Raw genomic sequence first — 16,995 nt, forward strand, 5'->3', positions numbered from 1 at the left:
CCCTTGTCCTGCCCCTGTTCCCGGGCAGCAGACCCCGACCCCCCCGGCTGCCCCCTCCTGTCAGGGACTTGTGCAGAGCCACAAGGTCCCCCCTGAGCCTCCTTTGCTCCAGGCTCAGCCCCTTTCCCAGCTCCCTCAGCCGCTCCTGGGGCTCCAGCCCCTTCCCAGCTCCATTCCCTGCCCTGGGCTCAGAAATAGATGTATTTCACACAGCTGATGAAGCTGCTTGGAACACAGATCCTCTGTAGCTCCCACTGCTCATGAAACCACTGGAGCTGCTCTAAAGACAGAGGATTTCTTTCCTGAGAGGGATACCCTGGGCATGTCAGAGGGGGTATCTTACCCCCATACCATCGAGAGCTGAGGTGGGCTCAGTTTGCAGAACCAGTTTTTGGAGCTGTCCCAGGGATGGCGTTGGTGGAGTGGGACGTGGCTCGGTCAGTGACCGGAGGACTCTGTGGCTCGGCTGCACTCCCGAGGTGTCCCTGCCCAGCGCAGCCTGTGTGCGTGCCTGTGTCCCGCAGTTGAGCTCAGCTGGCGGTGTCCTGTCCTGGTTCTCCTTTGCAGGGTGCTTGGAGCAGGAATCCCGGCATGTTTTCAGGGATAGGGTGCCTGTCCTGCCGCGGCAGGAGGCGGGGCATGTACCGTGCCGTATGTACCACAGAGAACCACAGCCCACTGATTAAATTCCCGAATCTCATATTCGGGGGGGGGGGAGGAAATTATTTACGTGTGGATACACTTCCTGCCTGGAAACCTTTTTTGATACTGAGGTTAATGTGTAGTCAGAATCTGTACCTTTGCCCCCTTTTCCTCTTGTCCCTGCAATCTGAGGGACTGACACTCAGTTTCCCATTTCTGTAACGCGATCTTTTTCTCCAGAAGAAGGTAGAGAAGCAAGGCTGTGTGTTCTGGGCGGTTTTCCTGGCAGGCATCAAACCAAGGCATTTCTTCTGCAATTGACATTGCAAACCCATTGTTTGCAAAAAGAACAGGGGCCCAACTGCTCAGGCGGGTTCATCTGCAGGAGATCATTTAGCAGAGCTGCTCTGAATATTAAAAACTGGGCAACCATGGAGGGGTTTCGTGCTTAAATTGTTATTTTTGTCAGTGCCTGACGAAATGCTTTGTTTGTTAAATATTTGTTGCCCCTGCAGCTGTCCCTTCAGATTTCAGGAATGAAGACGGGGAGATTGTTTTTATAACATCTGTCCTGGCCTTGCAAGTTTATCCCAAAAATGTAGGAGCGCAGGATGAGTCACTGGCTTTTCTGCATCGAGGAAATGAGAGTAGTGACATCATCTCATTCCGAGATAAGGAAACGCCTGAGCTGGGAGCCCTCAGAGAGGCAGATTTCAGTCCCCAACTGCTGATTTGGACTCACAGTGTAGAAATAAGCATCTGATTTGTGAAGTTACTGGAACGTGAGCCTGGTTTTGTTGATTTTCTTCTCCTTTTTTTTGCGCCAGTGTTGTATAAAACTTGATTGTGACAACCCAAGCCGTGCGAATTTATGCCAAGAGGAAAATATTTGAGCTGCCATCAGCAAATAAGGTCTTGCTAAGAGCTCAGAAATTCTTGTGGCTTAAGAAAACACCACTTCAGCTTAACAGCAGCTTGAAAATCCCGTGTGTTCGCGGGGTTTGGCATCTCCAGCTGTCTGTCTGCGGGCTGAAAGGCTGCTTGTTTCGGGGCACTGGGATGGCTCAGAAAACCTTAAGCTTCTCTGTGTTACGTTCCTGGCAGGGCCCCGGGGGCGATGCCAAAAGGAACAGGCAGCGGGTGCCAAGGAGAGACTGCGTCTGCTGGCGTTTATTCAGAGCACGGGGCGGAGAAAGGGATCCCAGCCCAGCATCCTGGCCGGCACAGGGAATGCTGGCAGCGCCTCCGCCTCGGCAGGGGGCTGGGGACACACACGGCACTGTCACTGCTCTGCTCAGTCTGCAGAGAAAGCGCAGCGCTGCTCCTGCCCACCTCCGGGCGCTGGGAAAGGAGACTCCGCATCCCTGTGCAGGGAACAGGGGCACAGCAGGGACAGCAGGGTGGCAGCGGCACAGCAGGGAGGTGGTGGCACAGCAGGGACAGCAGGGTGGCAGCGGCACAGCAGGGTGGCGGTGGCACAGCAGGGACAGCAGCATGGGAGCAGGGAGCTGGGCAGTACAAGAGGTGCTTGCAAGCTCCCCCTTCCCCATGTGGGCCTGCGTCCTGAGAGGTTAAACAGGCAAAATTCCCAGGGTAACTCCGCCTTGCTGGGGTTTTCCCTTGGGAAAGAATGGGGGTTGGTTTTGAAGACTTTCTGCCTTAGTCCATTAAGTGATTATTTGGGGAAAGTCCACAGGTTTTGGGTTACAAGAGCGAAGCTGGGATGTAAGGGATGCCAAGGTTTCTCCATTGTGATTCAATATGATTGTGATCAAATCTTTGCTTCCACAGACAAAACCCCCCTCTTTTTCCTCTCTTCCTCCTTTTCTCTGGAGTATCAGGTTTGCTCTTCTTCAGCAAATGACTCTTTCACAGGAGGTTTTTTCCCCCTGGTTGCTCATGGAGACAGTATCACTCTTTTGCCAGAGCAGTCCTGGAAGAAGAAAATAGTTTTTTAAGGAAAATTTTGATAAACATAATTTTTATACATCAAATGCAACCGGTAGGAACAAATAATTTTAATTTTTTTTTTTTTTCAGTATGCTGGCAGGAGTTGGGAGGGTTTTTTTAATGATTGGTTAGCTCACTCTCCCGAGGCTTAGGCAAGTGTTTGACTTCAAACTCAGAATCACAGAATCTCCTGAGCTCGAAGGGACCCACAAGGATCATCAGGTCTGGTTCCTGACCCTGCACAGACACCCCAATAATCCCTCCATGTGCTCGATCCCACTGCTTGCCTGTGCAAGCAAAGGTTTGTGGGATCATTCCATCATTTTAAAAGCCCATTCTACCATTTGTAAATAGGATCAGCTGAAAACATTTCGAAAGCCTCTATTTTTATTTTGGTCTAATTTTTCCTTCCTGAGACGTGTCCAGGCTGCGGTACCGAAATAGGGTGTGTGTGAAACGCTTGACTGGAAAAAAATGAATCATATTCCTGGTGCTGTGAGCTTGCCCTATAAATAAAAAGGCAGCTGGGGGAGTCCTGACCCTGCCCTGGCTGTTGGGTCAGGGTTTCCCCGGGGCCCTGAGCGCTGCCAGCTGGATGCTGGTGCCGGTGCTGAGTGAGCCGGACGTGTGAGTAACGTGCCCTTCGCAGCTCCGTGCTGCACAGCCTGGCTCTGCTGGTGTGAGCCGTGCTCCCAGGAGCGAGTCCCTCACCCAGAGCGGGATGCTGCCGCAGCCTGCCGTGCGCTGTGGCTCCTGGACAGCGTCCAGGTCTGTGCCTGTGCCAGCTGCAGCAGGCAGGGGTGAATTGAGGGCACGATAAGGACACGGGCTTGGGCCTGCTCGGCCACCGCAATGGCCAGCACGGCTTCCTGGTGCCACATCTCCTTCTGCAGCGGCACAGAGCTCTGCCTGCTCTGGGTGCCTGAGGGTCTTGTGTGCGCTCAGGAGATCTCCTGGATGTCCTGCTCAGCTCCCATCTGTCCTTCATTTCCACCCCTCAGCTGTGGGATGTGGCACTCGCAGTTGGTTCTTGCCATGCTCCCATTCTTGATGCAGCCATGGAGGCGCCGGTTAAAGAAGTGGGGATGTGGAGGCAGGAGGAGCTGCTGCCTCAAGGGCCAGAGTTTATACTTGAATTCCTAGTGGAAGATGGCAAAACATCCATGCAATTTGTTGGGAGAACCCTAAACCCAAAAGGGCAGCTGAGCTGGGGAGGGGTTCTGATGAGGAGCAGCTCAGGGAGCTGGGAAAGGGGCTGAGCCTGGAGCAAAGGAGGCTCAGGGGGGACCTTGTGGCTCTGCACAAGTCCCTGACAGGAGGGGGCAGCCGGGGGGGTCGGGCTCTGCTGGCAGGGAACAGGGACAGCAGGAGAGGAAACATCTTCAAGTTGCGCCAGGGGAGGCTCAGATTGGATATTAGGAAATTTTTTTCATGGAAAGGGTTGTAGAGCATTGGAATGGGCTGCTCAGGAAAGTGGGGAAATCACCATCCCTGGAAGTGTTCAAAAACCACGTGGCGTGGCCCTTGAGGACATGGTTCAGTGGTGAACACAAGGGGGGTGCTGGGTTGATGGCTGGACTTGATGATCTTAAAGGTCTTTTCCAACCTTACACACCTCTATCCTTCTATGATTATAAATGGGTTTTGTCTGGTGCATTCCCTATTAGACGTGCAGCGGTTCTGCTCCCAATAACGTCAGCGACGTCTGGGAGAGGCCCCACAGACCTCGTGCTTTTAACTGTCAGATGCGAGGAGAGGATGCTCCCTGATAAGATCTCCTTGAGTAGTCACACATCATTTATGTGGGCAAGCACAGCTACTCCCTTCCAGGGCCAATTAGCTCAGGAGGAGCTGAGGTCACTTCTTGGGATGCTGTGAGTTGAGCAGTGGTGGCTCTCGGAGCAGAGGACACCGATGGTTCCTGATTTCCGGCAAAGACTCTCCTATCTCAGAGGCCCCATCTCTTTATTCAGGAGGATCACTCAGGAAAAACCTCCTGCCTCTGGCTGCAGCCTGCTTTCACACAGAGGGGAGCATCTTGTCCCACCAGCTGGTTGATGGAAAGCTTGTTCCCTTTGGAAACTAAGCCAGGAGACCCCTGCCAGGCAGCTCGGCCAAGCCTGATCCTCAAGACCGCCAAGTTCTTGGTGTCTCCCTGCTTGCCAGCCTCATGGACGGGCTCAGTAGGAGAGAAGACCAAAAGCAGAGTTAGGATTGGGTTTCTTGGTCTGCTGCAGCCTCAGTCCGAGGTTTGGAGCAGTGTGTTTGTTTTTTTCTCATTTCCTGGATGAGGTAAGGCAGGGTGGGCTGAGCACTGAGCTCATCCAGACAGGGCCAAACAGCAGATTTCCAAGGAAAGGGGAGAGCGTGGCAGTGTCGTCTTTAACCATCTGTCTGGCAGGGGATGCCTCCCTTCTTTGGAGATGCTGCTGGGACATTTATTGCCTTGTTTGGAGCTTTCTTTGGGGCTGAATTATAAGTCAGAAGTTCCTCTCCCAAACCTCATTTCCTTGACCCAGACTATTCCAAGACATGCTTACCAGTGTCCTAAATTGTCCCTGCTTTAGGGCCTGATGCCCAGGTGTAGATGTTGTGATGATGATTGGATTACCTACTTCAGTATGTTTGATTTGCAGTGACAGGGTTAACACCCCGAGAATCAAAGCAGTAGGACAGCCCTGCATCTGATTAAACCCCATCCACTGCCTCCTTCTGCCTTCCAACCATCCTGCAGGGATATGCTCTTCCTAGGCAAAAATCTCTCCAGGATTTGCTCTCAGGCCATTAATGATCAGATTTCCTGCTGCCTTCACTCCCTTCTGCCACACTTCAGCTCTGGCTTCCCAAGCCGTGTCCCAGCTGGTGGATGATGAGGTGGGAAGTTGGTCTTTCCCACTGAAGGGCCTGTTCCCAGCCAAGCAAGCTCCCAGCCCAGCTCAGGGTTAGGAAGAGTTTCCCAGGAAATTTATTAACAGAGCAGAAAAATCTGAGGGATTTGGTACCGTCTGGAGCTCCTGGCAGGTGGGAGAGGTGTGACAGTGTTGCTGAATTGCAAAAGTGCCCTCAGTGGTGCTTTCCCAAGCTCCCAAAGGTGCCAGCGTGCAAACTAAGAGCTCTGAGAGGCTCACACAGCGCAGATTTATGGCACAGCAACCTGTACTTAGAACAATCTCCTTACATCAGCCACACAGGAATGTGCCAGATCTTGCATCTTCCCCAGGCATGGACGTTATCATGGCTCATCTCCTGCAGGACACAGCCTGAACTCCTGAGGGTGGGAGAAAATTAATCTGTGGTGGTGCTGTCTCACCTTTGCGAGCTCAAAACGTTCAAACTTTTGACAACCCCCTGCAAAAAAAGCCCACAAAAAGCAACAAAAGGGAGCAAACCACAGAAAGCAAGTCTTGAGCTATTTATCTTTTATTCTCTGAGTCACGGGATACGTAGCGCTCACTCACCTTTTCAGGGGCAGGTCTAGAGATGTTTTGGGTTTTTTATAGAAGCACAGACTGGTTTGGGTTGGAAGGGACCTCAAAGCCCATCCAGTGCCCCCCCTGCCATGGGCAGGGACACCTCCCACTGTCCCAGGCTGCTCCCAGCCCCAATGTCCAGCCTGGCCTTGGCCACTGCCAGGGATCCAGGGGCAGCCCCAGCTGCTCTGGGCACCCTGTGCCAGGGCCTGCCCACCCTCCCAGGGAACAATTCCTTCCGTGTAAGTAACCTAAATTTCCCCTCTTTCAGCCTGAACCCATTCCCCATGTCCTGTTGCTCTGATGAACAGTCCCTTTCCAGCTTCCCCATAAGCCCCTTCAGGTCCTGGAAGGTTCTGTGAGGTCTCCATGCAACCTTCTCTTCTCTCTCTCCCTACATGAATATCCAGGATATATTTATATCTTTGTTCCCTCCTTGTTCTTTGCTTTGGATGCCTCAATTGGGAACATCATCCTCACAATTAGCAGGGTCCTGTAGATACTCCATGTGGAAAATTCCTTGTGGAGGTGCCGTTGCTGGAGCTGCAGGGCATGTCCAGGCTGCTTCACCTGCAGCCAGCCCTGCGCAGAGTCTGGGGTCAGCAACATTGGGAACCGCCAGAATTAGGAAGCACCAAAATTCAGGCCTCTGGCCCAGCGTTGTGCTGGTGCCTTGTTTGCTTGGGAATGCACATGGACACGTCAGGGGTTGTCTCCTCTGCCTCCCATCCCACCGCGTGCCCAGCTCGGCACCGCTCCTGCCCCAGCTGCATCTCTCTGTGTTACACAGCCAGTAAATTAGCACCTGAAGTTGCTCTTGTTTTGCAAGCCTGATTAAAATAATGGGTGAGTCTGTCTGCATTTGAAACCGTCGAGAAGGCAGGGAGGGTGTCTCTGCCCAGACTCCACGTCCCGCCCGCCCGCGGGGGGATCAGTCACCTGGCAGTGCTCCCGCAGCAAAGCCAGTCACCTTCTCCCTGCTCCCTGCTGGCGTGAAGGCATTGCCACCAGAAACACCCTGGGCAGAGGCAAAGAGCCTCCAAAAAATCCGTCTGTGCTGCTGAGACAAATCCACCTCACACCAAAGCCCTGGAGTTCACCGCTCTGGCTCGTTAATGAATTTGCTTTTCTCTGCAAATCTATTTGTCCCAGCAGAGATTTCCCTTTGCACGGAGAGCAGCAAAGGTAACAGAAGTGCTTTGTTCTGCTTTGTTTCCTCAGGGATCCACCAACGTGGTTTACCAAGCCCATCATGTCAGCAGGAGTAAGAGAGGCCAAGTTGTCGGCACCAGGGGAGGATTCCGAGGCTGCACGGTTTGGCTCACAGGTATTTTTGTCTGGGTGTGAAAGCGTGGCCTCACCTGTGAAACTCCATGAGTATGGCTGGGAGGTGGGGATTTGGGATCTGCAGGAAACGTCAGCGTTCCCTGGGAGCTGGGAATTGCAAAACATCCCCACGTGGGAAAGGCAGACACACGGTGCTGGCGCAGCAAGATGTTCTCCCTGGCAGCTGCTGCCCATAACTGATGTTTTTATGGATTTCCCAGCTGCTATCAGACTCCTTTGAACATGTCAGAGGCCCTCGGGGGTAGCACTCGTTGTTCCCAAGTGTGTAGCTGAGGAAGCCTTGGCTCAAATCCTTTGGCAGTGGAACGTACCCAGGGTTGTCCAAAGCACGGATGTTTTCATTCAGGAGCGGTGGGAAGTTTATTGGGACACGTAGGTGTGCTGTGCTTGAGGCAGCGCGAGGCAGTCACCTTGTGTGGAGAATAAACACTCCCAGCCACAGAGTCAGGCTGGGAGCAATCCCTTCCACTTGTTTTGTTGCCCTTCTCTTCTGCCTTGGAATACAAACTCATTGCTTGGGGATTAGGGGCTGCCAGAAATGACAGTTGCATTTCTCATTTCTAATATTTAGACAACTCTGTCTTTTGCCAGCTGTCCAGTTGTTCCTTTGCTTGTTAAATATTGGCATTTTCTTTGGCTGCTGGAGGGTGTCGAAGGACGTGCTTGGAAGGATTTGTAAAGCCATTCTGATTTGCCTTCCTGTCACCTTAGGTGGTAGATGCTGGGTTAAAGCACATTAGGGTTTTGTTCTCCTCCTCAATTTTGAAGTCCCCAATCTGCTTTTATGAAATTTCTGAAGCCAAAAGCCCTACCCAAGGCAATTTCCTTCCTTTTTTGAATATTACTCAAGGATCTTGTGTCTGAAAGGTTTGAGCTTGCCTGGCTGATTATTCTTTGAAAGATGCACCTAGAGAAGGAGGTGATGAGGGGCCGTTGCTGCTGGAGCCTGTCCCACCTCACGTGGTTGCAGCAGGAGCCTCTCCTTGGGTTCAGCATGGGAGAGCAGTTGGCTCTGCACAGTGGGAGCAAGGGGAGGAAGAGGAAGGTGCTGAGAGACTTGGAGCATCCTTTCACACCTCTCCTGCTTCCTGGCACCTGTGTGTCCCAGCACAGCCCAGCAAGAGGCACTGCTGGGTTGGACCTCTCCAGATGCTGGGCTGTAGATGCTTTTCTCACGGCATTAATGCCACCCCTTCAATAAGAAGGGTTGAAAAGGGCTCTGTGAAAGATGAAACCAACCTCCTTGAGGGAGGAATGAGGTAGGGAACTTCAGACAGAGGGGTTTTGCCGCCGGTGTCCCAGTTGCGCTCTCGTTTTCACTCTCGTGACCTCACACCTGACCCCTCACTTCCTTGCCTCTGCCAGGCCTTTCTGGAGCTGGCAAGACAACCATTGGCTTTGCTCTGGAGGAGTACCTGGTGGCTCATGGCATCCCGTGCTACTCCCTGGATGGCGACAACGTCCGGCACGGCTTGAACAAGAACCTGGGCTTCTCGGCAGAGGACCGCGAGGAGAACATCCGGCGCATCGCCGAGGTGGCGCGGCTCTTCGCCGACGCGGGGCTCGTCTGCATCACCAGCTTCATCTCCCCCTTCACAAAGGTAAACCCCCCCCACCACAGCCTGCTCTCTTCTCAGCTTCAGCTCAGATGGTGAAGGTGGGTTATGGAGAGGGTTTCCTAAATCCACCATCGGGTGCTTGGTAGAACACCGCTGACGCACAGCCTGTTTGGAGGGCAGTGACCTCGCTGAGTAAACCCGGTGTTGCAAACTGATGAAAAGCTAAGAGGAGTTCAAGGTCTCCCTGCTATTAACTCCTCAGAGGCAGAAAAGAGTCACAGAAGCAGCAGCCTGTCCTAGAGCTGTCACTGCTCTTTTGGAAGAAGATTTGACTGCGATTTTCACTTCCGTAGCTGCTGTTATCAGGCTGATGCAAGCAGTTCCTTTTCTCGTAGAATCACAGAATCATTAAGGTTGGAAAAGACCTCTAAGATCATCAAGTCTGACCATTTTGACACAGGGCAGATAATGATCCACAATCTAAAGTTCTGCTGTCCTGCCTAACCAAAAGATCTTGAGGTTTTGCATGGGAAAAGCTGAAAACAGATCAAAACTGTAGATTTGTACAAATTTTTTTTAAGTGTCTTTAAAGAAAAGGAGGGAAGTGAGATGAAAAAACCTTATTAGAATGAGTGTACATTTAATAAATCTATAAGAGTAATTAATTTACCTGTGTCAAAATCCAGGTTGTTGCTTTTTTTTTTTTTTGCTGCAATTCAGATTTTTCCCATCTTTCTTCTACCAGGATCGTCGAAACGCACGGAAAATTCACGAGGCAGCTGGACTTCCTTTCTTTGAAATCTTTGTAGACGCCCCTCTAAATATTTGTGAAAGCAGAGATGTGAAGGGCCTGTACAAAAAGGCAAGAGCTGGAGAGATCAAAGGTATGGAGGAGTGAGATCTTACTTTGCCTTTTTCTTTCCCGAGCTTTGGATGCCTTGTCCTGGCAGTGCCACACGTAGGGGTGGGTTTCTAAAGGCCCTTTGTAGTGCACAAGAGGATCCTGTTCCCCTAATCTTACTGTCACAAGTGTCACTTGTTGTACCCAGCATGCTTGAATGCCCCCTGGTTGTTTGTACAGCACTGCTGGCTCCAAGGCACTGATTATTCTATTAAATACATTTAATTTGGGGGTTAATTGTCCGTAGGATTCACGGGGATTGACTCGGAGTATGAGAAACCCGAAGCTCCTGAACTGGTGCTGAAAACAAACATTGCGTCGGTGTCTGAGTGTATCCAGCAGGTCGTGGAGCTGCTCCAAGCACAGGTAGGTCACTTTTATGTCCCCACCACTGGCAGCTTTGGAACCCTGCATTGGGACATTGCCTGTTTGGCGTGCCTGTAAAAACCAGCGTGTTACAAGTGCTGCCTGGCTCTGTCTTTCAGAACATTGTGCCACAAGGCTCAGTCAAGGATGTTCTGGAGCTGTTTGTGCCTGAGGATAAACTCAGCAGTGTCCGGGCTGAGGCAGAGACCCTGCCAGCGGTGGAGATCACTAAGGTATTGCCACACACAGGTTCTGGCATTATTGAGCTGCTCCAAGGGCAGAAGCTTCCAGGAGGATGTTGCCAGAGGGGCCTGTGTTCCTCTGATGGCCCTGACTTTTTGTGGCTGTGGTTTATGGTGAGCTGAGGTGGGATCCTGATCCTCAGCCATGTTCTGCCACGCCTCCACCCTGTGCTGGGAGAGGCCAGGGCTGCCAGTCTCCTCTGCTGTGTTCATGCAGCCCCACAAGTTGAAACTGCCAGAGGGCAGGGCTGGATGGGATACTGGGAAGGAATTGTTCCCTGGGAGGGTGGGCAGGCCCTGGCACAGGGTGCCCAGAGCAGCTGGGGCTGCCCCTGGATCCCTGGCAGTGCCCAAGGCCAGGCTGGACATTGGGGCTGGGAGCAGCCTGGGACAGTGGGAGGTGTCCCTGCCCATGGCAGGGGTGGCACTGGATGGGCTTTGAGGTCCCTTCTAGCCTAGACCATTCTGGGATTCTAAGTAGTGCTATGAACGTGTGTGAGTCTGGCTTAGAAAGCCCCAAGCTACATCCGCCATGTCTTTCTCCCCCTTATGAATGTCCCGTATTTGAAACAAAACAGAATGAAAATGCTGTTGCAGCAGAAGGGGAGGAAAAGCAACTTCTGAGTGTGACATGGTGACAGGAGCGTGACCCCTGTGGGTTTGTTTTGCAGCTGGATCTGCAGTGGGTGCAGGTGCTGAGCGAAGGCTGGGCCACCCCTCTGACAGGATTCATGCGGGAGGCAGAGTACCTGCAAGTGCTGCACTTCGGCACCCTGCTCAACGGTAGGGATCCCCTGTGTCCTCCTGTCCTCCCTCGGGCCACGCCCCCGGGCTCCTGAAGGGGACCAAGGTCACCGTGCCGTGGGCACGGCCCTGGCACCTCGCGCGGGGCTGCTCAAACCCTCCGGCAGTCGTCGTGTGGCTCTTTTGGTGCTCGGCTGTACCAGGGTAAACAGAGATGCAAACCCAAAGCCAGGGAAGCAGGGAGGCTGCCAGGATGAGGTAGAAGTGGGAGGAGAAGGCAGCTGCTCCTTGGAAACAGGAGCAGAGCCTGGTTTTGCCCCCCCACCCCATTTCCCTGCCTATCCAACGTGGTAACTTGACCTCAATTAGATTTCTCTATGCAGTAGCAGGCTCTGTTAGAGGTGCTTCATCCCTGGAAAAAGCAAAAAGGGCTCAGGTGATGGCCATCCACAGCTGAGACAGGGGCACAGATGTTTCCACTCTGCTGCTCAGCTGTGGATGCTGTTTCTGTGACTTCACCTGCACGTGGGGTGCTCACATTGGGGTTTGTAGACCTGGCAGTGATCTCTGCCCTCAGGGATCTGAGTGAGCAAGTCCCTTTGAGCCTTGCCTGCCTTCTAGGAGATCCCATGGTCACACAGGGCAGTGATTTGCTGCTGATGCTCGGATTTGGGCACCGTGCAGCAGAGGCAAAGCTCAGGACTGCTCACTTTGCACTGTGGGAACGTCTGTGGGGGGGCTCTGCTCCCAGACACGTCGTAGCCTTTCACCTCCTGCCCAGTGTGCAAACAGTGTTCAGAAGCACGTCCCTGTTATCAGAGCCTCCTCTGTGGTCTTTGAGCTGCCTGTTGTGCCTGCCGAGGTCGCAGAGCACCCTGGGATGGCCACGTTGCTCCAGAGCCCCGTACTTTGCGCCAGAGGCTCGTCCCAGAGAGCATCTAGTTTTGGGGTGCCCCCCCAAAGCTGCCAACATCCCTGAGCACAGCTCCTCTGAGCTCTGTGGGCAGATGTTCAGGGTTTGTAGAGCTCTGTGGGGAGCAGGGACAAAGGCCAGGAGAGCAGCTTTGCAGAGCTCTCTGGAGCAAGGTCTGCATAGCAGAGGGCAGCAGCATCAGTCCCGGGTGCAGCCTGCGGGCTCAGGCCCTCAGGGGGACATCTGAGTGGGAAAGAGAACACCAGGTGCTCTTGGATGAGCTTTGGGAAGTGGTGGAGGGTTCCATGCCGTGGTGCTGAGGCTGGGGTGTGGCACTGCCAAGGAGAGGCTCGAGCCTGCTCTACCCAGAGCCATCGGCACAGCCCCTGTGCCCTGGGGTGGGCGATGGCTTGGGCAGCTCCCGTGGTGGTCGGGGTGCACTTGTGCAAGCCAGGGCTCTGCAGCAAACCCCTCCTGACGCCCCAGCAGGTGGGTGAAGTGCTCTGTGTAGGGCCAGCAGGAAGGGGGATGGATCTGCGGGAATGCACCAGCACCAGTGGCTCCGTCGGGAGCGGTGACAGCGACAGTGTCGGCGTGAGGCTGTGGGGGCACCGTGGAGGGCCATGGCCACGCCAGCAGGAGCCCTGCCCGTGGTCAGGCAGTGCTTGGCCGAGCTTTTAAATGCTTTGAGTCTTGAAATGGTTTCTGTAACGTGCCCCTGAGTGTCAATTATGTTACTGTGTTTGTGTTCTCCCAGGAAAGAGGCGCTCGGTAGCTGGTATGTATGGAACTGTTCTCAGGCTCTACACAAATTACTGCAATTGAGATTCTTTTGGGGTATAATTCTTTGAGATTTACAAAAAAACAAACCAAAAAGGGGGAATTATTACAGCCATGGCCTGCTTATGATCCGGGCAGTCATGACATGGCCCGACACACTCTGTGTCCTACGGACCAGTCTGCACAAAAATCCCAGCTGTGTAATTTCATAACTACCTGCACCGGAGTGATCTTTTGTTGCCTCTCCATCCTGCATTTGCAAATGGAGCCTGAAGATCCTCACTTTCAGCAGCATTTGTTGGTTTCATAATCCAGCTTTTTTTTTTTTTTTTTCCCCCCCTGTGCTGGCTTCATTGATTGATCATTATCAATATGATTTAAATGTACGAAGCTGATATTGATTGGATCCCATGTGAATATAATTATGATTATTCATGAAAATTTCTGCCTGGCAGACAAATGATGCCCAGTTGTGAATTTAAAGTAAATGCAAATATTTTAATAAAAAATTAAAGTAAAAAATCTATATCATAGTGAAAATCCTCAAATTAAGACTCTCAAGGGTCCAAACTGATTTTGGTCAGATCAAAACAAACTGAATCAGTGATTTGTTTGTGACTGGAAACCCGTGGAAGAGTCCAGTTCTTCTGTATTAACATCGGGATATCCAAGGAGAAATAGGAGGACCTTAGTGGAATACTGGGAAATTGGGAGAGTGGGGATAAAACCAACAGGATTTCAAGCTCTTTAGGGACAACACTGAAATTAGAAACTGCGTGTGCACTTACAGACTGACACAGAAAACAGATTAAACACGGGCAGTGCAGAGATGTAAAGGAGGAGGAGTAGCAGCCTAGAGATAGCCAGAGAAAAAAGCCCGAACAAAACCTGAGTGTGGTGGTGGCATTCTCCCTGTTGGAGGAGGTAGCCCAGGAGGAGTGCAGGGAATGGGTGCTCCAGGGAACAGCAGACCGGAGCCATCTCCATAGAGGTGGTTCTCCTGGAGGAGAAGGCATTTTCCAAGCACATTGAAATTTTTCAGTTATCCAGGGCTGCGTTTTCCAAGCACATTTAAATTTTTCAACTTCACAAGCAGCTAACGGAGAAGAACCAGGGAGAGTGCAGGAACTAATGAGATGCTCCGGCTGTCTTGGAGACACCTCTGACCCTAAGAGAAGCAGCTTTTATATTCCACTAACGTCACCATTTATTAGCAGCGCAGAGCAAACTGCTGCGATGACTGAATTTCCATGAAAACCTCTGCTTGCTGCGCTCCCGGTGCCCGGCGCCGGTTAAAATTCCTGTGCGCGCAGGACGAGCGGCGGCTGGAGGGTGTTCAGCTCCTCTGTGTCTCCCGGCAGACGGTGTGGTGAACCTGAGCATCCCGATCGTGCTGCCGGTGTCGGCGGAGGACAAGCAGCGGCTGGAGGGCAGCGCGGCGCTGGCGCTCAGCTTCCAGGGCCGCCGGGTCGCGGTGCTGCGCAGCCCCGAGTTCTTCGCGCACAGGAAGGAGGAGCGCTGCGCCCGCGTCTGGGGCACCTCCTGCCCCCGCCACCCGCACATCCAGGTGGGCTCGGCCCCTCCCTGCAACGGGAGCTCGGCCCGGGAGGGGGGAATGCGGGCAGGGGCTGGAGAAGCGAACCTTTGCAAGGTTTTGAGGGCGATGGGTTTCCTGTCTGCGCTTCCAGCCCAGCTGCTTGCCGGGAGCCATCCCATCCCGAGCAGGCAGGACTGGATTTTTTGGCTCTTCCTTCCAGGCAGCCAACAGGGTTGTTAGATTTTTTTACAGCTCCTCTGTTCCCACTTAGTCTGTGGCAGCACAAGGAGCATCATCCCTCGGAAAGGGAGAGTTCCACGCAGCGGCTTGAGCTTGCTGCTTTAAAAGCCTACAGCTGTGTTAGTTCTTTCCCTGCCTTAAAATGCCTCTTTTAATTAATCAGCAGCAGGTGGTCACCTTGCAACAGGCTCACTCCTCCTGCGTATTCCCAGGAGGGAGGAGCAGAGCGGGAGGTGGAGGAAGGTCTGGTGCCTTCCTGTAGGCTCCCGGCTGCTCGAGGGGAGTCCAGCACCCAGCTGGGCGGGGACTGCGTGGCTGCTGCCCCCCTTGGCGAGGCTTTGCTGCCCAGGACATTCAGTTCACGTGGTCACTGTAATGACATTTTCCACCTGCAAGAAGGGAAGGCTGTCCTACAGTGGGGTTGAGCCTCACACTTTTGAAAGGAGATTGGGAGAGGGAGGAGGAGGAGCTTGCTGTCCCCTTTGCACTGAAGGTGCATGTAATTCCCAGATGGTGATGGAGAGTGGAGACTGGCTGGTTGGTGGAGACCTCCAGGTCCTGGAGAAGATCAAATGGAATGACGGCCTGGATCAGTACCGCCTAACCCCGCTGGCCCTGAAGCAGAAGTTCAGGGAAATGAACGCTGGTGAGTGCCTGGGTCACACCAGTGACAGGGCCCTTCCTGCCCCACCTGCACCAGGAGCTTGCTGCGATCCATGACTCGCTCTCAAGCTCACAGCACTTCCAGGTTGCCTCTGGATGCTCCAGGGCTGTTTGGGGGGGTGAGCTGTAAGGGGGACCCAGGGCACATCACAAAAAGTGGCGCAGAATCTCCTTGGTTAGGGCAGTGCTTGTGATGGGCTGTGTCCTCAGTGAGCTGCTCTGAGGGCTGGGAAGGGCTGAGCATCCTGCTCGTGTCCCCCTGGCAGGTCAGAGCCTCTCTGCACTGACATTCTTGGCCTTCACACCTGGGGGACAGCTCAGGTGTCTTCTCCCAGCTCTCTGTCCCATGGAATCCCAGCATGATTTGGGTTGGAAGGGACCTTAAAGCCCATCCAGTGCCACCCCTGCCATGGGCAGGGACACCTTCCACTGTCCCAGGCTGCTCCAAGCCCCATCCAGCATGGTCCCAGCAGGCTGGCAAGTCAGACACCCACCCTTGATTTGGGAAAAGAGCATTGGCCCTGCTGAAGGTGCCACTGAGCTTGGGGAGGTGACAGATCACTTAAAACATGAGGAACTCGGGGAAGGTGTCCAGTACTGTGCACAAACATTGTAGGAGAGCTGGTAGGGCTGAAATCAGCCCCAAAAGAAGGATGTGCAATGAAAACAACCTTGGCAGGGTGATGTACGTGTGTGAAACACTCACCTGAGGTGTTCAGGGCCCCACTCATGCGGAGACAGGACACACACGGGTCTCTCATGTGGAGACAGGGCATACACGGGTCTCTCATGACAGACAGGACACACCCAGGTCTCTGGTGGCTGTGTGGAAGCTCAGAGTGTGGATACGAGCCTGTGACCCCCCCCGATCGTTCCCTTCCAGATGCCGTCTTCGCGTTCCAGCTGCGCAACCCCGTGCACAATGGGCACGCCCTGCTCATGCAGGACACGCGGCGCCAGCTCCTGGAGAGGGGCTACAAGAACCCCGTGCTCCTGCTGCACCCCCTGGGGGGCTGGACCAAGGACGACGATGTCCCTCTGGAGTGGCGCATGAAGCAGCACGCGGCCGTGCTGGAGGAGCAAGTCCTGGACCCCAAGTCCACCATCGTGGCCATCTTCCCCTCTCCCATGCTCTACGCTGGCCCCACGGAGGTAACGCAGCCTGTGGCTGCTCAGCAGGGCAAGGCAGGAAGCCTGTCCCTGGGGGTTGTGCTCCAGCCTGCCTGTGCAGCTCTGGAAAACCCCGGGAAGGGGGCTGGAGCCACGTCCTCACTCTCAGCCCCCCTGCATGGTTTGCCTGCACTTGGCTGCTGCAGCATCTCCCCACAGAGCTCGGCTCCGTGGGCTCCCATCCTCCCATGGGCTGGGGAGGAGGGATGGAAACAGGCTTCACCACCTTCTGCCAGGCAGGGATGTTCACGTGTTCCCCCCAGGGGTTTCCCTTCTGTCCCTAAAGCCGTGGGGTGAGAGGGGCAGAGCTGAACCTCCCCGTGCGTGTCCTGGGGGGCCTTGGCACATTCAGAATTCAAACCGCAGCCCAATTCCCCTGTCCTGCCTGTGGATCCCCAGGGCCCCCCTTCCCCCACCCTCAGTGCCTGTGTCCCTCCCTGCAGGTGCAGTGGCACTGCCGAGCCCGGATGG

General features: G+C 53.8%; 1 protein-coding gene across 1 annotated transcript in view; it reads left to right on the forward strand.

Moving 5' to 3' along the window:
* PAPSS2 (3'-phosphoadenosine 5'-phosphosulfate synthase 2) overlaps positions 1-16,995 on the forward strand; it is a 40,295-nt gene that overhangs the window by 20,561 nt on the left and 2,739 nt on the right. Inside the window, exons 2-11 of the mRNA XM_017733788.1 lie at positions 7,284-7,389; positions 8,775-9,010; positions 9,714-9,852; positions 10,117-10,235; positions 10,355-10,468; positions 11,149-11,260; positions 14,276-14,481; positions 15,202-15,337; positions 16,238-16,506; positions 16,968-16,995. Of these exons, the coding sequence (XP_017589277.1) occupies positions 7,284-7,389; positions 8,775-9,010; positions 9,714-9,852; positions 10,117-10,235; positions 10,355-10,468; positions 11,149-11,260; positions 14,276-14,481; positions 15,202-15,337; positions 16,238-16,506; positions 16,968-16,995 (1,465 nt within the window). The remainder of the gene's footprint in view (positions 1-7,283; positions 7,390-8,774; positions 9,011-9,713; positions 9,853-10,116; positions 10,236-10,354; positions 10,469-11,148; positions 11,261-14,275; positions 14,482-15,201; positions 15,338-16,237; positions 16,507-16,967) is intronic.

The sequence above is a fragment of the Corvus brachyrhynchos genome, unplaced genomic scaffold, assembly GCF_000691975.1.
Source record: "Corvus brachyrhynchos isolate BGI_N302 unplaced genomic scaffold, ASM69197v1 scaffold334, whole genome shotgun sequence".
NCBI classification, from domain to species: Eukaryota; Metazoa; Chordata; class Aves; order Passeriformes; family Corvidae; genus Corvus; species Corvus brachyrhynchos.